The sequence below is a fragment of the Myotis yumanensis genome, unplaced genomic scaffold, assembly GCF_028538775.1.
Source record: "Myotis yumanensis isolate MYYU_CA2020_CCGP unplaced genomic scaffold, mMyoYum1.0.hap1 SCAF_17, whole genome shotgun sequence".
Classification (NCBI taxonomy): domain Eukaryota; kingdom Metazoa; phylum Chordata; class Mammalia; order Chiroptera; family Vespertilionidae; genus Myotis; species Myotis yumanensis.
Genome location: NW_027223768.1, coordinates 19,327,285 through 19,350,250, shown reverse-complemented (window position 1 = coordinate 19,350,250; position 22,966 = coordinate 19,327,285). Strand labels below are relative to the sequence as shown.

The 22,966-nt window shown below is 42.6% G+C and overlaps 2 protein-coding genes across 2 annotated transcripts in view; one reads left to right on the top strand and one right to left on the bottom strand.

The window, feature by feature from the left end:
* Positions 1-22,939, bottom strand: part of TNN (tenascin N) — a 69,038-nt gene extending 46,099 nt beyond the window's left edge. The window contains exon 1 of the mRNA XM_070397211.1: positions 22,846-22,939. The gene's annotated coding sequence lies outside the window, so the exon portion shown is untranslated. The remainder of the gene's footprint in view (positions 1-22,845) is intronic.
* MRPS14 (mitochondrial ribosomal protein S14) lies at positions 14,475-19,234 on the top strand. The gene is made up of 3 exons (XM_070397224.1): positions 14,475-14,551; positions 16,642-16,800; positions 18,801-19,234. The coding sequence occupies exons 1-3, from the start codon at positions 14,507-14,509 to the stop codon at positions 18,981-18,983; spliced, it is 387 nt and encodes a 128-aa protein (XP_070253325.1). The 5' UTR covers positions 14,475-14,506; the 3' UTR covers positions 18,984-19,234.
* Positions 22,940-22,966: the final 27 nt, after the last annotated feature.

Here is a 22,966-nt window from a genome sequence, read left to right as displayed (position 1 = left end):
GCTGGTAAAAGCAGCGGCAGTGCTAAGGAGCAGCAAGCTGAGTGGTAAGGAGCAGCGAGCAGACAGGCGATAAGGAACGAGGGGTCCTGGACTGTGAGAGGGTACAGGCCAGGCTGAGGGACCCTCCACCCCCCAGTGCATAAATTCCGTGCACCAGGCTTCTAGTTTTCTTATATGTGTCTTTAAAGGCATGTGTTTTAATGTTGCATAGTATCCTAATATGTGCATCTAATTCATGGGGGGTAGGATGGATTGCAAAGGAACTTGGAGGCATTTGGGGGAGTAATGGAAATAAAAGTTCTAGTCTGGCTTGACTATGGTGACTGCCATAGGACTATACACATTTCTCAAAATTCATTGAGCTAAATACATAAAAAGGGTAAATTTTATTGTATATAAATGATATCTCATAAACCTGACTTAAAAGATGTCGTTGAGGGACCACCTCATATATGACCCAGTGCTGCCCAGATCGTGTGTACTCTAACTCATCGGTCTTGACAGCACGTGGGAATCACCTGGGAGTGCTTAATAAAATAAGATGCCAGGGTTTGGGAAGACGGGAGCCAGAGACTGATTTAATTGGCCATGGGTCAGGCCAAGGCATCATATTTTCTGAAAGCTCCCATGGTGGTTCTAAAACGTGCAGCAGGGCTGAGAAGCACTGATCTGCACAGTAAGTCATTGGACCTTGGAAGTAGGAGATCAAACGGGACTTGTAAATTTCAGAATCATAAGAGTTATATGAATTTTGCCAACTAAGCATTTATTAGTCCACTGATTTTTTTTTGTCTTATTTCCCTCCAAAGTCCTGAGATAGTCATAAAAATATTTTTATTGCAATATAACTCACATGCCATAGAACTCATCCTTTTAAAGTGTGTAATTTAGGCCCTGGCCAAGTGGCTTAGTTGAGCATCGTCCTGTATATCAAAAGGTTGTGGGTTCAATTGCAGGTCAAGGCACATAGGTTGTGGGTTTAACCCTGGTCAGGCCATTTTAGTTGGGTTATCTATACTTTTATTGCTAAGTTGTAAGAGTTCTTTATATATCCGAGATACTAGACTCTTAATAAATATGTATATGATTTGCAAATATTTTCTCCTATTCTTTGGACTGTCTTTTCTCTCTCTCTCTCTCTCTCTCTCTCTCTCTCTCTCTCTCTCTCAAATTAATAAATATATCCTCTGGTGAAGATTAAAAATAAATAAAGAATACAATTCAGTGGATCTTAGTATATTCACGAGGTTGTTCAGCCAATACCATTATTTACTTTGAGAACATTTTCTTCAACTCAAGAACAAACCCCACAGTCATCAATAGTCACTTACCATTTCCCCCCTCTTGTGACAACCATGAATCTGCTTGCTGTCTCCATGGATTTCCCTGTTCTGGATATTTCACATAAATGGACTCATATAATATATGACCTTTTGTGACTGGCTTATTTCATTTAATATAGCATTTTTAAAATATATTTTATTGATTTTTTTTTACAGAGAGGAAGGGAAAGGGATAGAGAGTTAGAAACATCAATAAGAGAGAAACATTGATCAGCTGCCTCCTGAACACCTCCTACTGGTGATGTGCCCGCAACCAAGGTACATGCCCTTGACTGGTATCGAACCTGGGACCCTTCAGTCCGCAGGCCAACGCTCCATCCACTGAGCTAAACCGGTTAGGGCTTAATATAGCATTTTAAAGGTTCACACATGTTGTAGCATATATCAGTACTTTGTTCCTTTTCATGCCCAAACAATATTCCATCATATGGATATAGCATCTTTTGTTAATCCATTCATCCATTGGTGGAACTTGGGTTGTTTCCACTTGTTGCCTATTATATTGTTGCTATGAACATTTGTGTACACATTTTTACATGGATACCTATTTTCATTTCTCCTGGTATTTAGTAGGAGTGGAATTGATTGCTGGGCCATATGGGGTAACTTTATGTTTAACTTTTTAAGGAACTATCAAATGGTTTTCCAAAGTGGCTACATCGTTTTGCATCCTCACCACAATGTATAAGGATTCCAATTTCTTCATGTCCTCTCCAACACTTGTTTTTGTCTGTCTTTTTAATTATATCATCCTAGTGGGTGTGAAGAAACAGCTTGAATTTTTTATTTGTCTTTCATTAAAATTTAATGATGTTGCCAGGCCAGTGTTGCTCAATGGTTGAGCATCTACCTATGAACCAGGAGGTCATGGTTCGATTCCTGGTCAGGGCACATGCTGGGTTGTGGGCTCAATCCCCAGTGTGGGGTGTGCAGGAAGTAGACGATCAATGACTCTCTCTCATCATTGATGTTTCTATCTTCCTCTCCCTGACTCTCTGAAATCAATAAAAACACATTTTTTAAAAAGTTAATGATGTTGAACATCATTTCATGTGCTTATGGGCCATTTGTATATCTTCTTTGGAGAAATGTTTATTCAAATCCTTTGGCCATTTTAGTTGGATTATTTATACTTTCTCCTATTCTTTGGACTGTCTTTTCACTTTCTTAATATCATCCTTTAAAACATAAACATTTTAATTTTGATGAAATCCAATTTCTTTTTCTCTTGTTGCTTGTGCGTTAGCAACAAGAAAACACTGACTAATCCAAAGTCATGAAGATTTACAAATTTTCCTCTAAGTTTTTTATAGTTTTAGCTCTTACATTAAAGTCACTGATCCATTTTGAGTTAATCTTGGTATATGGTGTGAGAAAGGGTCCAACTCCATTCTTTTGCATGTGAATATCCAGTTGTCCCAGCACCTTTCGTTGGCAAGTCTATTCTTTTCCCATTGAATTATCTTGGCACCCTTGTTGAAAATCATAGTCATGTATTTTTTTAAGTATCTACGTCTGCTCACCTAGAAGAAATTTTTACTTATTCTGTTAGCTGATTAGGAACTCTAAGTCCAATTGTCCATGTCCACACATCAGTGGGTCCAGTGTCTAATAGATCTGACTTTCAATGCCAAGTTCTCAGTAGGTCCTTAATAAATACTTGTTGATTGCCGAAACCGGTTTGGCTCAGTGGATAGAGTGTCGGCCTGCGGACTGAAAGGTCCCAGGTTCGATTCCGGCCAAGGGCATGTACCTGGGTTGCGGGCACATCCCCAGTAGGAGATGTGCAGGAGGCAGCTGATCGATGTTTCTCTCTCATCGATGTTTCTAACTCTCTATCTTTCTCCCTTCCTCTCTGTAGAAAATCAATAAAATATATTTTTAATAAATAAATAAATAAATACTTGTTGATAAAAGTGATCTTGAGGCTAATCAATTTCATAAACAGCGTAATTTGTTTCTGATCATGGTGGTCTGATTCAAGTAGATCTCTCTGATCAGCCAAAGGGACCAAACTTATCGGTACAAGTCAACAGTCTTAGGATCAGAACAGTGGAAGGATCCTTGGGACCACGGGTGCCTACAAGCAGGACCACAATTTTGTCTGGGTGTCTACCTCTCCCCCATGTGACTCATGGTTAAACCCTGACTGATTCTAAATGAATCATGGTAATTGCAGGCTCTCTGACATGATTTGCTTTAGGAAAGGATACCTAACCCATTTCTGTCAAATGGGGCTTCTGCAAACATAACATCTCCCAAATGTCATGAGTGTAAATCGAAGAGCAGAAAGACCCCACTGTCCCTCCCTGAAGATGACTAACCTCTGGAAACATGATAGGAAAATCCAATCATTTTCTTTACAAACTGAGTCATAGCCTCCCATCTCAAATGTTCTTCCTAAGGCCAGGCTGTCCAGGCTTTGGGGTTTTTTTTTGTTGTTGCTTTAAATTACTTTTATTCTCCCTAATAGCTTAACTATCAACATTTCTGGTTTGGGTTGTTATTTTTCAGTTGCTGTTTTCTAAGAGTGTAGGATTACAGCAAGGCGGCTGTGTGGTAACTGTTCCATGGCCTGTGAGGGCAGAGCCATGGGTAATGATGAGGTTTGATTGTGGAACTGCTGAGGTCGCCCATTTGTGGCCAACTGTGGTCTCTGGGAGATGAGTTCCTGGGTGGCTCCCTGAGTGACTGAGGGACAGGGCCCACAGGGTCCCCTGCAGACTGCCCTCCCTTGGACTCTCTCCTCCCCCCTCTACGACCCCATGCCCATGCCCACTGGTGTTGCAGGCTCTTCTTCCTCTCTTCCTTCTTGCCAATGACAGGTTTGAGAAATGGCAAAGGAGGCAAAATTCATAATCAACACATCATCCCTATTGAAGCCCAAAGCTGAAGACAGACCTTTGTGTGAGTGATGGAATATTTCAGATATTCAGAAAGGTTTAGAGCAGTGGTTCTCAACCTTCTGGCCCTTTAAATACAGTTCCTCATGTTGTGACCCAACCATAAAATTATTTTCGTTGCTACTTCATAACTGTAATGTTGCTACTGTTATGAATCGTCATGTAAATATCTGATACGCAGGATGGTCTTAGGCGACCCCTGTGAAAGGGTCGTTCGACCGCCAAAGGGGTCGCGACCCACAAGTTGAGAACCGCTGGTTTAGAGACAAGTATTTTAAACACTCTTGTATCTCTACCCAGCTTAGGAAATAAACTACTATAAATACTGTTAAAATCTCTGCATGTTTCTGATCATATTCCCCTCCCTCCGAGAGAAAAACATTTTCCTGGACCTAGGACTATCATTGCAGTGGGTGTCTTTATACTTTTATTACATATGTGTACATGTAAGCTTAAACACTGCCCTTCAGTTATTTAATGGGCTTTTACATTTCTTTTCTTTTTCCTTAAAATCTCAAAATACAGTATGTAAATGTCACTCTATCCCCCGTAAGTTCTGCCCTGCAGCCTGGCACAAGAATACCATCTAGTTCATTTGTAAAAGTTCGCCCAACCATGTTACTACTCTCCTCGCCTTTTTCTAGTACTTAGGGGTGGATGCCCCAGCTCCCAGGCCAGCCTTTCACAATGAATGAAATGCTGAATGTGAAGCAAGCAACCCTGAAAGGATCGAGCTGAACCCAACCACAGAGATGCTGGGATGCGGCCCCATCTCTTAGTCTTGTGTTTTGCTAGGGGCTCAGTAGGCCTGGTGAGCCGATGACATTCATGTCAGAGTCACAGGGAGTGGAGTGGCAGTAGGGAATGATTGGCCTCATTCCTTTCCAGGAGTACCCATCAAGCATGGATTGTTAGCTGTAATCTCTGGAAGGACAGAGCTGCCACTTCTGTTCAACGTGTAATTCCAACACCTAGGGCCATGCCTGGTATGTACTAGGCACTTAGCAAATAGACACGAGTTTATTTTAATTTTCCCCACATCCAACCCCAGTAAGGCCTAACGCAAGCTCTGGACACACAATGGATGGTTGATAAACACTGGTGCACGCTCTGAGCGGTGACTGTTAGTGCTGCTGTTAGTGCTGCAGAGTCGGTGCTAGCCTCCGTGAGCTGAGTCGCTGCCCGGTATTCCCGTCTTGAAATCCTCTTGTTATGTCTGTATAAGTGCCTTCAGGATTCGTGGTGCTGACAAACGTGTACGTGTGGCTGTACCTGGCTGAGCCTCCCACCCCTGCAGGGGACTGAGAAACACTGTGGGTCAGGGGTCCAAAATCTTGATTCACACAGTCAAGATCTGGAGATACGAAGTAGAGAGTGGCCTGTTTAGAATATATTTCTCATCAACAAATATGTCCTCTAACCCAAGTCACCACTGACTTGAAGGAGCTGGATTTCAAACCCAGAATTTCAAAGGCCATCATTATTTTTGCTTGGTTCTTATAGCCATTCCCTCAGCAATGACAAAGGATGAAAAAACATCCCCCAGGAATCCTGTTGGGATAGCCAACTCCAAAACCAACCACAGCTCATCCCACAGCCTCTATGATGAGCTTCAGCGCCCCAAGAACCATGTGCTGGTTTATGTTCCAGAAGGAGCCATCAGACAAGTGCAGAAACATGTCTGTCCCACCACAATGTTCCAGGAGAAGAACATGGCCTGAGGCAAGGGGACACCAGGCATCATGACTCTTAAACCCTGGTGACTTCACCTTCTACCATACCATTATGGTTTGGGGAGAGGTTTAAAGCTGAACCTCAGAAATAATTACGAATGAAGATCTGGCTAAACATAACCACAGAGGAAGATGAAGAGGAGTTGGGGTACACAGTGAGTTTGTGAACCTGAATGTACAGGGAGGCACCTTGGTGATGCTTCGGTGGGTGGCGTGTACTGGGGAGTGTGCGTGTCATAGGAGGAGGTGTCTGTCTGTGGATGCTAGAAAGATAAGTTACAATTCAGACTGATGGAAAGCGTACCAAAGGTGGCTAGTAACTGGCAGTGTGTTCCCGAGTGCCTGCCTGAGATTGCGCTCGGCATAAACACTTTGCAGGCACGCACTGTGTGGTTGCTTTTAGAAAGCCCTGAGGGCCACCGACAGAAGCAAGAAGCTGTGGAGGCTCAGCTGGGAGATGAGGTGGACAGGTCTGCTGCCCTCGGGGGATGGGCTGGCCCTGATGTATTCACCCAAATAATATCAACAACAAAGGTGAGTTGGTGCCCACCCTCTCCAATTCTTCCCTGGTGTTGAAATCAACATGAGTCAAACCCAACCCCTCACGGCAGCGTGGTGGAGCATCACTAAATGAAGCAAAAGGGAGACAGAGAATCCTACAAAGGCCTCGGTGGAGGCTGAGGACACCCCATGCAGTCCAATGTCTTCTGTAATAAAGCACCCACATGTGTGGGCCTGTTCTCGTCTCCATTGCATCCGCTCTCCTTCCCTTCATTACTGCACCATCCCTCCTCTTCCAGAGGCAGACCCTGTGGTTGCTAAAGGCAGGAGGCAGAGGTTTCTGGGATACCAGACCAAATCAGAGTGGGAGACACGGCTGATGTCAGACCGCAAGGACAGACTTCCCATGTACGAGAGGACAATCTAATCTCCACTTTGCTGATGAGCATCATCTGTCAGGTTTCTCCCAACATAACTGAACTCCATTCACTCGAATATTCATTCAACGCATATTATGTGCTAGGGACTGTTCCATGAGATGAGGGTGTAGACTTGAACAAAACAGACTGTCACTGCCATCATCATCATCGCTGCCCTCGCAGGGCTTACATTCCTAGAGATAAAGACAGACCAGCATTCCCTGCAGTAGAAGGGAATCACTATTAGCAAGGCATGGCCCTGGGGGTCTATGAAAGAAGTGAATGAACTAATGGTGGTTTATATTCCTCATGTATCTTTTAGGGAATAGACATTAGCGTTCTCTGCGTGGTACAAGATACTAATGACCCTACAGCTTGTATCCTATGGACATGAAGCGACTAAGTAGTTACCGTTGTCCTTTTTCCTCTCTTCTCTTCCCTGAGAGAGAAGGCGAGGGCTCTTGTTCTTTATGAATTACATCCTAGGAAGACAACATACCCACACGGAACCCTGAAAGCAGACGTCCAGCAAGTCTAACTCAATCCAGCAACTTAATTACTTGATGAGAGGGCGTTTCCTGAGAACTGAATGCCTACTATGAGCTGTGCATCCGAGAAATCCAAGAAACTGTTGTGACATGAATTCTACCCTCAGAAAGACAAGACAGGAAACAATTAGTGAATAACACAAAAGAGAACATTAGCTATTTATGCAGCAAAGATCAGAGGATGAAAAAAACATCCAGAAACACAATTTTAACTTTCTTTCCTAAAATTAATCAGGAGAAAATCCAAGTCCACCTGGTTTGATGGACAACTGATACATTCAGCAGGAGACGAGGTGCATCCAAGAACAGTTTTCCTGCTCTAACATAAGTTAGCACAGAGGTAGGAAAGGGGATAGAACTTCCGGGCCTTTGGGTTTCTGGGAGAAAGCCATGGAGACGGTCTTGGACGGACATGGAATAGAAAGTGAGTGTGGCTTCCTCTTGCGCTTTCCCAGGACCAGACCTAAGGTCACTCACTGTGCACACTCTGTGGGTCACCTGATCATGCAGCGCCTCTGGCCTGTGTTGGCATCCGCAGGACTCACCCTGCAGCTCTGCAGAGGTTTTCTACCCTTGACTCCCACTAACTCACGGGGCTGGTATTTCTGTCCCCACAGCTACCAAAAGCAATGCATTTCAGCTAAATTGCTAATATTTTCCCTTTTCATCAGAGTTTAGAATTTAGAAAAACTAGGAAGTGGAGAAAGAAAGAAAAAAGAGGAAATGGTGTAAAAGAAAGAAGCTGCTTTCCTACCAACTCTTTATTCCCTCAAATGAAAATCTATTGAGGACCCTGCAGAAGAAAACGGGTGAGCTCATCCCTGGAACCACAGGAAACACTGTGTTTCAGGCGGGGCCCAGCAGGGAGGAGAGTGCCCTGGGGGGCACTGAGTCATCCAACCTCAGAGTAAGTACAGGCTTCCCTCTGGTTAGAGGAGAGACGGCACCCACACAGCCACAGAGGCAGAGAGAACAACGGGATCAACTTGACAATCGGGAGGGCCTGGCCTTGGGCAGGGAGCCGCTGGGAAGGAGAAACTCTGCTGAGGCAGGACGTCTGGAATCCAGGAAGCCCAGATAGCCCCAGGCCCCCAGTCTCTCCAGGGAGCTGGCCAGGCTCTCCGGCGTTCAGGGGCCAACAGTGTGACCACATGCGCTTGAGTCTCAGTGTTGTCATCATCCGTTGGGTCGATTTGCATATTATGCTTTTATTATTACAGGTGTGTGTGTGTGTGTGTGTGATATATGATAGCTTAGGGAACATGTCAACCACGTACAATATTAAAAGAGTTGTATGTGAACACATTAGTCCGATCCTTCCTGACTTTGACTTCCTTCTATGAGAAATTCTAATAAATATGTGCTTACCTTTGTATATTTCTTTAGAAAGTCAGGAGGGCCAAGCCCTGGGCACATACACTATGAGTCACTCCTACTAGAGTCAGAGAAGAAAAGAGGAGCTGGAGGTGAGAATAGGAAAGGAGGTGGAGCAGATGGCTGAAGGGCAGAGGGGCTGGCGTTGCAGTCTTGATAAAGTTCAAGTAGATGAGTAGTGCATTAAAAAGTGTCCCCCCAAAATTCACAATCACCCACAACCTCAGAACATGACTTTATTTGAAAATAGGGTCTTAGCAGAGGTAATTAATGTAAGGGTTGAGATGAGATCATACTGGATTCGAATGGCCTAAATGCAAAGAGAGGGTTATTATAAGAGGCAGAAAAGAACATGAAGATACACACAGGGCAGAAGGCCAGTGAAGATGGGAGCAGAGATTGGAGTGATGATGCCACAAGCCAAGGAATGCCAGGAGCCACCACTACCTGGGATGGGCAAGGAAGAGCCTCCCCTAGAAACTCTGGAGGGAGTGTGGCCCTGTGGACACCTTGATTTTGGGCTTCTGGCCTCCAGAGCTGTGGGAAAATACATTCCTGTGTTTTAAGTCACCCAGATTGTGGCAATATGTTATGGCAGCCACAGGAAATGAATACAATGAGGAGAAGTACAAAGTAAATCAGGTCCTTAGAAGTGGGAATGAGCCTGAGAGGAAGAAGGTGGGGCTAAGCCTGAAAGAGTAGTTGACAGCATGCGCTTCTGCACACAGATACCGAGGCCAGGACTGAGACCACAACCCTGGTAGCTGGAGGAGGCTTGAAAATTACCTGCTGAGCTGTGCCTCACTGGTTAAATAACATCATTCTAAACCTTTTTTATCTCAAGCACCAACCTATGTGACACCTCTAAGTCACAGCAGAAAGAAAGAAGAGCAATGCAGCTGAGAGCCAAGGAGCCGGGCCTGGCTGAACATCAGGCCCATCGCCCCTTGGCTGGTGCCAACTTGCACACCGTCTCCAGGGCCCTGCAGGCAGAACGAGGGAGGTGGAAAATCAGCCTTTCCAAGTCCTTGGGTCAGGAAGAGACTGAATATGTGGACAGAAAATGAGGCTCAGAAAAGAAAAACCTCTTTGCATGCATATTATCTGCAACAAATCAAAACAAATATGCAAGCATCTCCCTGAAACTACTGGGAAGAAAAGGGAACACTATTTTTTTTTTTCAGTAACATACCCGCTACTACTAATTTAAAATGTGCAAAATGCCAATCGTGTTGCCTTTTTATAGACATCAGTTTTAGGATTAATGTAATAATAAAAAGGCTTTTCATATATTTTCCCCACTCAGAATCTTATTTTTCCACGAGATCTCACACTCTGCAAAAGCAAATTTTCCTGTCTCCCCACCAAAACCTCGTCATAGTTCGGCCTGGTGAAAAGTATTTCCAGGCCCCTCAACTGGGGTGGATGAGCTAAGAGCCTTGATTTACATGGGATCCTGTTGACATGCAACATTTTCTGCACCACTAGCCCCGTCATGCAGTATCTCCCACCCACCCGTCTGCTCCTCAGCCCTTGGATGGCAGAAACTGCTATGTTCCTGGTGTTCAATTAAGCATTTGATGAACCAAACCAAACTGAACGGGAAGGTTGCTTGAAATAAAGGCTTCCCGAGGCAGAAGGACCGAGGGGAGCCTTGGAGGATGGGCAGAGGTCTCTATACTGCAGGCCGTGGGGAGCTACCCAAAGGGAGTAGTTGTCGTGGCTTGGAAGGTTCACTCTGGAAGCAGAAAAAGGTGGGCGTGTTTGGGGGGAAAGTGATGGGTTAAGTTAAAAAAAAAAAACAATAAGGAATCCAGTTAGCACTAATTCAGGCAAGAGATGAAGAAGGTCTGAGCAGGAGGAGCAGGAGTAGGATGGAGAAAGAGAAAGGGACAAGAAGAAGCAGAATCAGAAGCAGAACCATTTGGATGATGCTGGATGGGGTGAGTTTGTCTGAGCCTGAGTTCCTCCACAACCGCCCCACCACCTGCAAAGGTAGAATCCAAGACAGAGTGTGTGTGTGTAAGTAGGAGATTGGGCAAGGACCCCAGGGAGCGGGAGAGAGGAGTCGGAACAATAGAGCAAAAAAGAACAAAGCAATACCAGGATGAGGAAGTTGATTAGTGACTCTATATCTCTAAGACCTTTGAGCAGCCATTCCATCCCACACTGGCTCGGGGTGTTCCCATGGGTGTCCACTGCCCAGCAGACCCCTGGTTCCTCAGGTGTCCCGTGTCACCTCAGAGAAGTGAGAGGTGCTGAGCTCAGCTCTATGTTTTACTCTTTTTAACAGCAACTTTTTCCTGATTTTTGAATAAGGGGCCCTTCATTGTCATTTTGCACAAATTGTGTAGCCTGTCCTGACTCCTACAAGGGAGGCAAACTCCAACACAGGCCCTACCTGATGATAGTCAAGGTGTTAACGTGTCATGATCTTATTTGGAGGACGGGTGGTGTGTGTGTGTGTGTGTGTGTGTGTGTGTGTGTGTGTGTGTGTGTTCCAGTTTGCATTAGACCCTGTGCATGGGAACAGGCCCAGGGTTTGGAGCTCAGGTGTGCTATTACTGCCATCTTGTGTTCAACTCGTGCACAACACAGAGCTCTGGAGGAGACTCCCAGGCAGGGGCACTGGGGCTGCTAGCAGAAGTAGGTGCAAAGACCACCCACACTCCATGGCCAATACATCAAGAATGTTTCTATTCAGCTGGTGGTGTTCCATGAAGACAGACTATCCATACACACCATTTCAGAGCCTGTGTGTGTGTGTGTGTATGTGTGTGTATCTGTGCCTTTCTACCAGCACGTTCTTTCCCTTCACACTCACCTTCCTCTTGTTTGTAGTTCCTCTCATAGCTGAGAGCCCCTCCCCACATTGAGAGCCCCTCAAGTCTGTTTCTTTTGTTATTTCTCCAGCTCTCCCTATGTGGGGGCCTGGCCCTGAAGGCCCCTCCTGGACAGCTGATTGTGAAGCAGGGGCCAAGCCAGGAGAGAAGTCAGGTCCCGAGTCAGCCTGGGCAGGACAAGGACTCTAAGGACAGGCACTCACCAAGTAAGTATTTTACTGTGTGACTCTGAAGTTTAAAAACATATTTATCTATATTTTCCTCTTTGTAAATATAGCATGTAACTCTTTTATCTATCTAAATACTAGTATATTTTGATAAATGGTAAGAGATAAAAATACAATTGAAACATTTCCCCCAAAAATCTTTAAATTCTTGTTCCAGTACCACTTGTTGAATGATTTTTATGCTTCCTTTCATATATAACCAAAGGGTTTTTTTTCTGGCCTATCTATTCTAGTTAATTTACCTGTCTGTGGATTTTGGCACCAGTACCAAAGTAGTGTGGTCATGCTTTATAACATATGGCTTTTTAATATCTGGTAGGGCAAAACTATTAAGTTATTTTTCTTTTTCAAAAATCTCATAGCTTTCTACCTCCCACCCATCCCATATATTTCAAAATTATTTTGTTAAGAAAAATTTCATTGGGGTAGTGATTAAATTGGCACAAAAATCTATACACTAACCAACTGATACGTTTTATAAGGAAGGATTCCATGAGAGTTGGGCCTGTGTCCCTGAGCTGTCATTTCTCCAGAGGACAGAGTGGAGTAGGGATTAACAGTGTGGGCTGTGGCCTAGGACTAGCTCTGTGAACTTGGCAAGTCTAACCTCACTTTCACAATCTATACAATTGTTTTATCATTGTATTAGGCCTAGAATCAACATGGTGACTAGGAACAATCCCTCACAATCAAATCTCAAAACATTTAACTCTTAAATTTTACTCTGTTCACCCCAAAAGTAACTTTTAAGCCTCCAAAGGAAAGACAATATGGAAACAGCAAAGGCACCATAACTGGCAGTGGTGGCTATCTCTACCCATATCTAAGCCTATAGTCTCCAATGGACTCCAATTGAATATAAGCATCAGAAGGGCAGGGATTTTTTTCTGTCACCCCACTTCACACAGTGGTATATAATAGGCACTTAAAATGAATTTGTTGATTGAATAAATGAATGAATGATGATGGGTTTCCTGATCATAGAATTCCAGGTCAGTAAGCCCAACAGCCTTACCCACACCTGTCAAATAGCCAGGGAGACTTGTAGACTCCTTGGGAGAACTCAAGATAAAGTGAGCCTTCCTTTGGCCTTGCCCAACTTCCCACACATTAATGGAGGAGGGTGCATTGAGGGAAAAAAATCTTAGGCTGTTTTACAAAACCAACACAATTAATTAAAGAAGACCCTGGAGCCTGGCCAGAGTGGCTCAGTTGATTGAGCATGTCCTGTGCACTGAAGGATTGCCAGTTCAACTCCTGGTCAGAGCACATGCCTGGGCTCAATCCCTGGTCAGGGCCAGTATAGAAGGCAATGATTGATGTTTCTCCGTCACATCAACGTTCCTCTCTGTTCTCTCTTTCTCTTTCTCTCTCTCTCTCTCTCTCTCCCCTCTGGTGAGGATTATAAAGAAAAGAGACCCTGGAGTCTTATCTCACTATCTCTGAGCTTCCTATCTTACCAGCCATTATATTGCTTTAACCTCTTCTCTTACAATGAAAAACAGTCTAATAAGATAATAATACTGTTTAAGATACTATGCACATGTTCATAGTAGCATTATTCACAATAGCCAAAAGGAAGAAGCAAAGCCAGTGTCCATCTACAGATGAATGAATAAACAAATGGAGTATTTATTATTCAGTCATAAGAAGGAGTGAAGTATTAACACATGCTATAACATGAATGAATCTCAAAGACATGGTAAGTGAAAGAAGCCAGTTACCAAAGGACAAGTGTATGATTCCACTTCTTTAAGCTACATAGAGGAGTCCAATTCACAGAGACAGAAAGCAGGATGGTGGTTGCCCGAGGCTAGCAGTGCAGGGAAATGGGAAGTTATTGTTTAATGGGTACATAGTTTTGCAATATAAAAAGTTCGGGAGATGTGGTGGTTATGATTGCACAGCCATGTGAATGTACTTAATGCCACTGAATTGTACACTTAAAAATGAATGGGATGACCAGAAAGTTCCCTGTACTACAGACTGAAATCAGCAGTTTTTAAATGGCAAAGTTCCCCTTCCAGTACAGAATATGTATGTGCGTGTATATATAGACATAAATGGGAGCTATATCATTGCTATCATCAACATGGTCATTATCACCATTATAATGGAAAGAGATTTACAACATCTACAGGCGGGATGACAGAGGAGTTGACAATAATTGTAGGTTTCTGGCGAGTAACCCCCTAAACTGAATGGAGGATATGTGAGCAGGAGCAGGTGAGTGAGACGGGGGACTTAGGGGAAGAGACTTTGGTGATCATGAATGGTAGGTGGGGGGCAGGGCCTGAAGGAAAGGGCTTGGGTAGGAACGAAGGCAGCTTAAGAGATTAGGTAAAGCAGGAGGAAAGGGAGCATCAGCCTGCCCAATCGGTATCAACGCTGCGTTCGTAGGTTTGCAATTTGCCCAAGTACCAATAATTACCACGGGAACTCACATTCTGTAACTAACTCCTCCATCCTGCAGCGCGCAGACCCGCCCTCCGCCACGCCAAGCCACGCCCCCTGCGGCCCAGGCCCCGCCCCTGCGGCCCAGGCCCCACCCTGCGGGTGTCTCTTATTTGGCAGTGTCAATAAAGTTGCAGCGGTTTGACTTTGCAGCGAACAACATGGCGACCTCCATGCTGGGCTCACTGCTGCGGACTGTTCGGCAGGTCAGGCCCGGGTCCTAATCCCCACTCTTCCCCCTTTCCCCCGAACCCCCCAAACTGCGGGCACCCCACTCCTCTGCCACCTGCAGAGCTCGGCGCGGACCCCTATCAGGGGTCTCCCCCTCCTCCGGCTCGATTCGGAGGAGGCCCGAGCTGATGTACGTTCGGCATCTGTCACCGTGAAACTGACTAGCATTGAAAGCTGCAGCCTGACTTGACTTTAAGTGAGTGCAGGTGGACCAGGGAAGGGGTCCGAGGAGCGAGGCCCCAGGGACCCCGCGGTTAAGAGATGAGAGCCGAGCAAAGGAGACTTGAAAGGAGCTCAGCGCGGGAGGAGGAGAGCCGGCAGTGGGTGACCTGGAAGCGGGAGGTGACAATTCCAAGGAGCAGCGAGTAGGCAACTCGGGAAGTCACGGTTCAGTTCCCGGTCAGGGCACATGCCCGGGTTGCGTGTTCGGTCCCCAGTGTGGGGTGTGCAGGATCAATGATTCTCTCTCATTGTTGATGTTTCTCTCTCTCCCTTCCCCTCTGAAATAAAAAATATATTTTAAAAAACGAAGAAGGGCTGAGAACTGGCTGCCGGGTTAGCATGGTGGAGGTTGGTGGGGTGAAAGCCTTCAAGAGAGAATGGGAAAGAAAGCGGACACGGAGTAGAGAAGTCTCTGAAGACATTTTGCTGCAAAGTGGGGCAGAAAAATGGGTCAGGAGCTAGGCAGTGATGGCGAACCTCTGACACGCGACACGCGAACTCATTTTTTTTTGGTTGATTTTTCTTTGTTAAATGGCATTTAAATATATAAAATAAATATCAAAAATATAAGTCTTTGTTTTACTATGGTTGCAAATATAAAAAAACTTCTATATGTGACACAGCACCAGAGTTAAGTTAGGGTTTTTTAAAATGCTGACACGCCGAGCTCAAAAGGTTTGCCATCATTGAGCTAGAGTGATGAGTTAAGAGCAGGTGTTGTGTGTGAGAGTGTTCTTAACATGACAGAAGTAAAAGTATTTTTTGTGGTAAAGGAAGAAATCCTGTAGAGTGGGGGGCGAGGGGGGAGGGGAGATGGAGAGGGGAAAATTGCCGGAGTTGTATGTACCTTGTGTAGGCAAGAGGTGATGGGTCTCATGAGGTACCATTGGTCTTAGGAACATGGACAGTTCATCTTTAGTATCCTTGCTTAATAGAAATATAATGCCAACCACATACGTAATTCAAAATTTTCTTGTAGCACATTAAAAGATTTTTTAAAAGATTAAGTTAATTTTCATTTTTATCCCCCAGTCATGGGAGAAAAAAAGAGCTACGGGGGAAGCTATCAGAAGGAGTCAAGCTTCAGCTACAGCAAAAATCTGCAGGGGTTGTTAAGAGAAGAAACTGAGGATTTAGATTTTGATGGTTGTAGGTGGAAGAGGGCCCAGTGGAAGAGTTTTAGGAGATGAAGAGGAATTTTAGGAGGTGAAGAGACAGAGGGGCAGGACAGGATGTGTACAGAACAGAACGAAGGCAATCTTAATATATAAAGCACTGTTATAAAATAAGAAAAAACAATATAATAGAAATATGGGCAAAGAACATAAAACATTCACAGAAGAAATAATATAGATCAATACATTTTTAAAGTATATAGTTTTAAAAGTGTATTACTTTTATAATCAGAAAAAAAGTTATATAAAGAATGAAAGTTTTTCAAAAAAATATAGGGTGTCCCAAAAACATATATACACACTTGGAATAATTACAAAGTCAGTGTTTATTAAAATACATTTCAATCAAAATTGAGCTATCAGCTTTTAAAGTGTGTTTTTTTGTCACACCCTGTAGAAACCTGTTAGGAAATGGTAGCGAGAAAGTTGATTGTCAAGAATTTAAGGGAAAAATGTTTCACCTTCCAACACACATTTTTGGCATTGTATTAATTGCCACTATTTTGGTTTAATGTACATCCATAAAAGGTATTTATTCTGAATTAAGTCTATTTAAAATTACTAAAAAAAATAGTTGATCCTAAGTAGTGACTAAAAGAGGACTGCAGGATGGGGACATGGCAGAGCCTGGGTCTGACTATCCCTCACTTATTCTTTATCTTTTTTAGATGGTTCCTTCATCAGCTTCAGGCCAAGTTCGAGGCTACTACGTAGACTGGAGAATGTTGCGTGATGTGAAGAGAAGGAAAATGGCCTATGAATATGCAGATGAGAGGCTACGGATTAATTCGCTTAGGAAGAATACCATTTTGCCAAAATACCTTCAGGTTAGCTAATTAAGATGAGTCCCTGACCACCCAAGATCATTAACTCAAATCAGACAAACATACTGTTTGTTGTGACTTACTGTCAAAATAATTTCTGGAGAATATGATCAAATGCTCTCAGTCAACACAAATGAATACCCTTGAAACTGATTTTGGTGAGTTTCAGATTAAAGAGAATTATTCGTTCCTAACTACTAAGCCTTTAACCATTTCAGTAGGTGATTCTTAGAAAGTACTGAGGCATGCTAACCACACCAGAAATTGGGCAGTTATTTGACCTCGGAACCCCCCCTCCCCTGCCCCCTGCCTCATTCCAGTGTCCTGAGCTTTGCTGATGCACGGGGCTGTGTTCTCCACCCAGGGCCATTTCTAGCCTACCTGTCTGAACTCCTTTGCCCACCACTGTGTGCTGAGGTGGCCTTCCAATTAGGTTTACTTTCTTATTAGACTCCTTGAGTAAGAGGATGACAACCCTGTTTGGTATCCTGAAGCAGAAAGTCCTGCACCTACCTGGTGACATATATAGAATACCTGCATTCAAGAGTAGCATCAGGGGGTATAACTCAAACTCAAGGCCACTCAACTTATCAAAAGCTCAGAGTAAAAATAAAATACATTTATAGAAGTTGGCAGAATATATCGGCCATTAATTACTACAGATTCTTTTAAATCTTGGCTAGATTAAGCCAGATGAACAGAAAACTGAGTGCGCTGGACACTCATTACGGCTTTTACTGTAATGGCATTTAGGTACATGCCTATATTTAGGGAGTTACAAGGGGCCCTCTCAGCTCAGGATGTTGTGGAGGACATTATCTATGAAGACTCCCTGAAGAAATGACTGGTATGAGCAGCAATAATAGTGCCGAGATTCTCTGAATTATGAGATCTGATCGTGGCCCTGTGCCTAGTAGCTTCCAAGTCAATATTTATGTCCCAGTTCTAACCAGATTACAGGCTTTCAGAGCACGTAGCTTTGTCTCATTTTCCCTTTGCCCCAATTTCCTCATTGTAAACTGCCTTAAATGTTTTTGGGAATGAGGAGAGGTAGGGAGTGTGTGTGTGTGTGTGTGTATGTACATATTATGTTCATACATAAATAAATAATTTGCAGCTATTCTTCAGTTTCTGCCTTATGAAACTTCATTCTTCCAATCTGATCATTTTTCTCTTTTCCAGTTCTTCCTATAGTACTTACTATCTGTCATTTATTGACCTAATTGTGTTGTTTTATATAATTCTCTTAAGTATTTCATAATAGCAACACATGTATATGCTTTTGGAGATCAGGAACTATTAATGCTTAATAATTTATGTTAATTTAGTGGGCTTTCATGTGCATTTTCTCATTTATGTTCTTTTAATACATTGGAGTAATTATTTTGCTTCCACCACAGTCTAGCACAGGGTCAGTCATACTTGCTACTGTAGTAATCTCTGTTTTTCTCCTCTCAACCACTTTTGCTCTAACCAGACTCACTCTCTACCTTGCAAATGATCTTTTAAATATGTAAATCTCATCTGATCACTCACCTTTGCTTTTCTATCAGTCAGAATCTTTACCACAGATGTCAAGGCTCTGGGGATCATACCCTTACTCCCTCTCCAACCTCATCTCAACCATATTTGTTCCTAATTCAGCTTTAGTCCAGAAGTTTCATACTTTCAATGACTCAAAAGTCGCATGGGAAATAACCTAACTTTATACCCCAAGGAACTAAAAAAAAGAGCAAATTAAGTCCAAAATTAGCAGAAGAAAGGAAATAACAAAGATAAAAGCAGAAATAATGAAATGGAGACCAGAAAACACTAAAGATCAGTGCAACTACGAGCTGGTGATTTTTCTGGTCTGTTTGTTTCTACTTTGAGGTTAAGGCTCCCTACCATGTTCAGGGTTCTTTGGCCAAACTCTGGCCACATTAGTGAATCTAGCCTATTGTTTTCTTCCTCTAAGCATTGACTTCACCATGTCTTTGTTACAATGTTGTGACTTCCCTTAGGAAGTGGCTGATGAAGAAATTGCTGCCCTTCCCAGGGATAGCTGTCCTGTTAGAATCAGAAATCGGTGTGTTATGACGTCCCGTCCACGTGGTGTGAAGCGGCGTTGGAGGCTTAGTCGGATCGTCTTCCGTCACTTAGCTGACCATGGGCAGATGTCTGGGGTCCAGCGAGCAATGTGGTAAACTGCCTTAACTCCAGAACCTACTGCGCTTGCAGGGAACCAGTTCTGACAAGACAACATTCTTCTAACAGACAAAAACCTAGTTTTAATAGGAGTCTAGTCTACCTGATGTCTAGTTAAATTACTTTTAAATTTTCAATGAAGAAACCTGGGTTTCATTCTGTCAGTGAATCATCTTTCCTGTTGGACTAAATGAAACATAAGTGTTCCCAAGCATGATGCAGAGTAATAAAAATATTTTCTGTGAAAATATGCTTTGTATGCTTGCCTTTTCCTTCAAATTTAATTTTCTAACAACAAAAAAGCGTTCCTGTATTTAAGGGCATTATCTCAGAAAGCAGGATTTATCTTATAGTTCATCCAAATCATTGACATGGAGCTAGCTCACCTATGGCAGGCAATCTGTAATGCTGGGCTGGCTTCCCTAACCTGCACAATTCACTGTTCTGTTAGTTCACTGTTAGAAAAACAGTATGTGGGAAGGTAGAGCTGATGTCTGGATTAGCTAATGCTCAATTTTTGTATGATGGCTGAAGCACTACAAAGCCCCTGAAAATCTATGCAAAGAGGAAAAGTTTTGTTGAAAGTATATATTCTCTATATTCATATTTATTTCACCTGTAGCAAAAATGAGTAAAAGTAGCAGTAACAGTGTGGATCAGCCCAGTGATAACAACATGCAGAGCAGTATGGCAGCACTGACTTCATGTCGGGACACTATTCCTGGAGCCGACACCTGCACTTACATCAGGAGGCCAGGGATGTGATTCTTTGCAGACAGAACAGTGCAAGCAAAGGGGTAGACACATCAAACTGTGAAACTAGTCACTTCAGTGTATGAAACATGTAGTGCAAAACAAGGACCATACCATGGAAAATGTCATATATGGCAAAGAGTTAAGACTGAATTTAAATACCAGTTATTGGGGTTTTAAGCAAAGGAATGACATCATCAGCTTGCTCTACTGCTGTGTGGTAGAGATAGTCATGAGAGGAAAAGGCTCCATACAAGATAACGGGTCAGGACAATGTCTTAATTGTTCAGGTAGACAAGTGCCTGAACTAAGTAGTGATATTAACAGAGATGACAGGGCAGATCTAAGTATTATTTAGGAAAGAAAATTGAGTAAGACTTAGAGACTGCTTATATATAAGAAGTAAAAGGGCTCTCTGGGTTCCTGGTATGGGTGACTAGATAGATGTAGAAGGCAACTCCCAGATAGAAGATCTGGGGGGAAAGAATGGGTTTAAGGGAAACAAGATCTCTAAGTTCAGGTCTCAGCCATGCACTGTTTGAGAGGCCTGTTTCATCCCGAAGTCTACTGTGCAGGTGGATAGCAGAGTCAAGAACTTGGTGGAGATGAAGTTATGAGAGGGAATTGTCAGTATACCTTGGATTCATGTTTCCTAAATAGATCTTCCAGTTTACAAACTGGAATTCTCTAGCAAATCCCAACTAGAAACTAGTATTAATCAAATTATAACTAGAACATCACATTTGCTGATCTCTGGCATTCACTGGTAAGACACGCCCCGACTTTTCTTGTTTGGCTCAGGATTCAAGTGCAATCCAAATCTGGTTGCTCTGTCTCCTTTTTCTCCATGTCTTTCATTTGGAGGAGCCAGGTTATTTGTACTGTAGTGTCTAACATTGGGCTGTTGGCTTCTTCATGTGTCCTTTAACTTATTCCTGTCTTTCCTATAAACTGGTTGTTACATCTAAAGGCTTACTAGACACAGGTCCAATTTTTTAGAAATGAATTTTCACAAGTGTGTTGTGTACTCTATTACATCACATCAGAAGGCACATACCTGGTTGTCCAACTTTTAGTGATAATTCATCAGGGGGCTCAGCCTGACCCCTACATTTAAAATTCATCATTTATTAACCTATCATCTATCACTAAGGATTGCAATGGTGATATTCTAAATACCATCACTTTTTCTGCATTAGCTGCAATTTGTCTGTAGGAACTTTCCCTTATCATCAATTTATTATTCTGAAATATTTTACTTACAATAAAGACCAGATAAATGCATGATTTTCTATCAATTTTCAGAGTAAATGAATTGATGCTCTAGCAACTTCCAAAGGTAACAATCTTTCACTATCCCAAACTTGTAGATTTTGTTTCAATCCACTCGACATTATTTTGAGACTCAAATTAATCCTTCCACTGCCCCTTATATTCCCACGATTGGGTCCTTTATCCTGTTGACTTGATATAGGATATATGATCTTCCCTCACTTTTTAGCATAAGATAACCCAGGCTTACCTTTGTATTTCCTGCCTCAGACAATTTTTTAAAAATGTTATTAATTTCAGAGAGAGGAAGGGAAAAGGGGAGATAGAAACATCAATAATGAGAATCATTGATTGGCTGCCTCCTGTATGCCCCACACTGGGGATCGAGCCCACAACATAGGCATGTGCCCTGACCAGGAATCAAACCGTGACCTCCTGGTTCATGGGTTGAAGCTCAACCACTGAGCCACACCAGCCGGGCACAGTTTTTTTTCGTCCCGGGTCCTATTAGTAGGAAATGGTGTGTACTTGGGGTGCTACTCATTACTAATGAATTCTGAATTGTCAATGCTGTAAGATTTTAGGCTCTTTTGGTGAGACTTGCAAAGAAATGGATATTTTTTCAAGATAAAAATCGTTTATATTGATTTTATACTTATAAAAACCTTAGCTCCTCATGATATCAGTCTAGTTTCACTATCTCACTAGTGATGGACAGTTAAAATACCATGTTCTAAAGTCATTTGAAAGTAACATGCATTTATAACCTGACATGCATTAGGTGTTTTTTCCCAAATTTTAGGGTTATTTTTTATTTAGCTTTTAAATTAAATTTTAGATGGTTCTAAAACCAAAACTAAAGAAAATGGTACATTCACGTAAATACTGCTTCCATCTTGTCTCTCCTTTCTCATTATTTACCGTTTTTATTACTTTGGGCTTACTCTTCCAGTTTCTTTTTGAAATACAAGCAAATACATGTATGTGTGTGCATTCACATTTCCACCCATTCTAACACTAAGGCAGATTAAGTACTAGTACACCACAAACGGCATTCTGCACTTTGCCTTTCCACTTACTGTATGCTGGTAATTATTCAATACACCAGTGTACAGAAATAATCTTCATTTCTTTTTGTGACTCTAAGTACTCCCCGTGTGAATGTACCATAGTTTATTCAGCTAGTCATCTACTAATTGACATTTGGGTGTTTCCAGTCTTTTGCACATATTCCAAATTCTGGCCAGTTGCCTTTGGGGAAAGAGCCTAGAATTGTGAGCCAGATGATAAATGCACATGTAATTCTGGTAGAGATTACCAACTGTCCTTCTACACAAGGTTTAACCTTCTCATCATTTTGATTCCATTCCCTTATATGAATTTTCCCATACCCTCAACAATCAGTAGGCTCAACTTTGGGTTTTCCCAATAAAAGGTAAAAAAGTGTTTTTAAATTTCTCTTCTGAACAAGGTGGGCATCTTTTTATGTTGAAGTTCACTTGCATTTCTTTTTCTGTGAACAACAATTTCTTAATTTTGGAATCTTCTTGACACATCACGTATTTTTTATTGTGGGATTTTTTTTGGCTATGTAAACATTTACTATGTAGTTAAAATGAACCAATATTTAGCCTTATTACCGCTAGATTTTAAGTCACATAGTATAGGTTTCCCTCACTCTTAGGTAATAAAGGAGTTCTATCCTTGTCTTCTAGTACTCATATGGCTTCACATATATATTAGCTTTCATGTTTGCAATGTATGCATATGGTTATTTTTGGTTATCTCAATAAAAGCCCATCTCTGCCCCTTGTTGAAATGCTATTAGAGGCATACCTTGTAGATATTGCAGGTGAAGTTCCAGACCACTGAAATAAATTGAGTATCGCAATAAAGCGAGTTGTAATCTTTTTGCTGGTGGAGGGTCTTGCCTTCGATTTGTAAATAATGCAACACC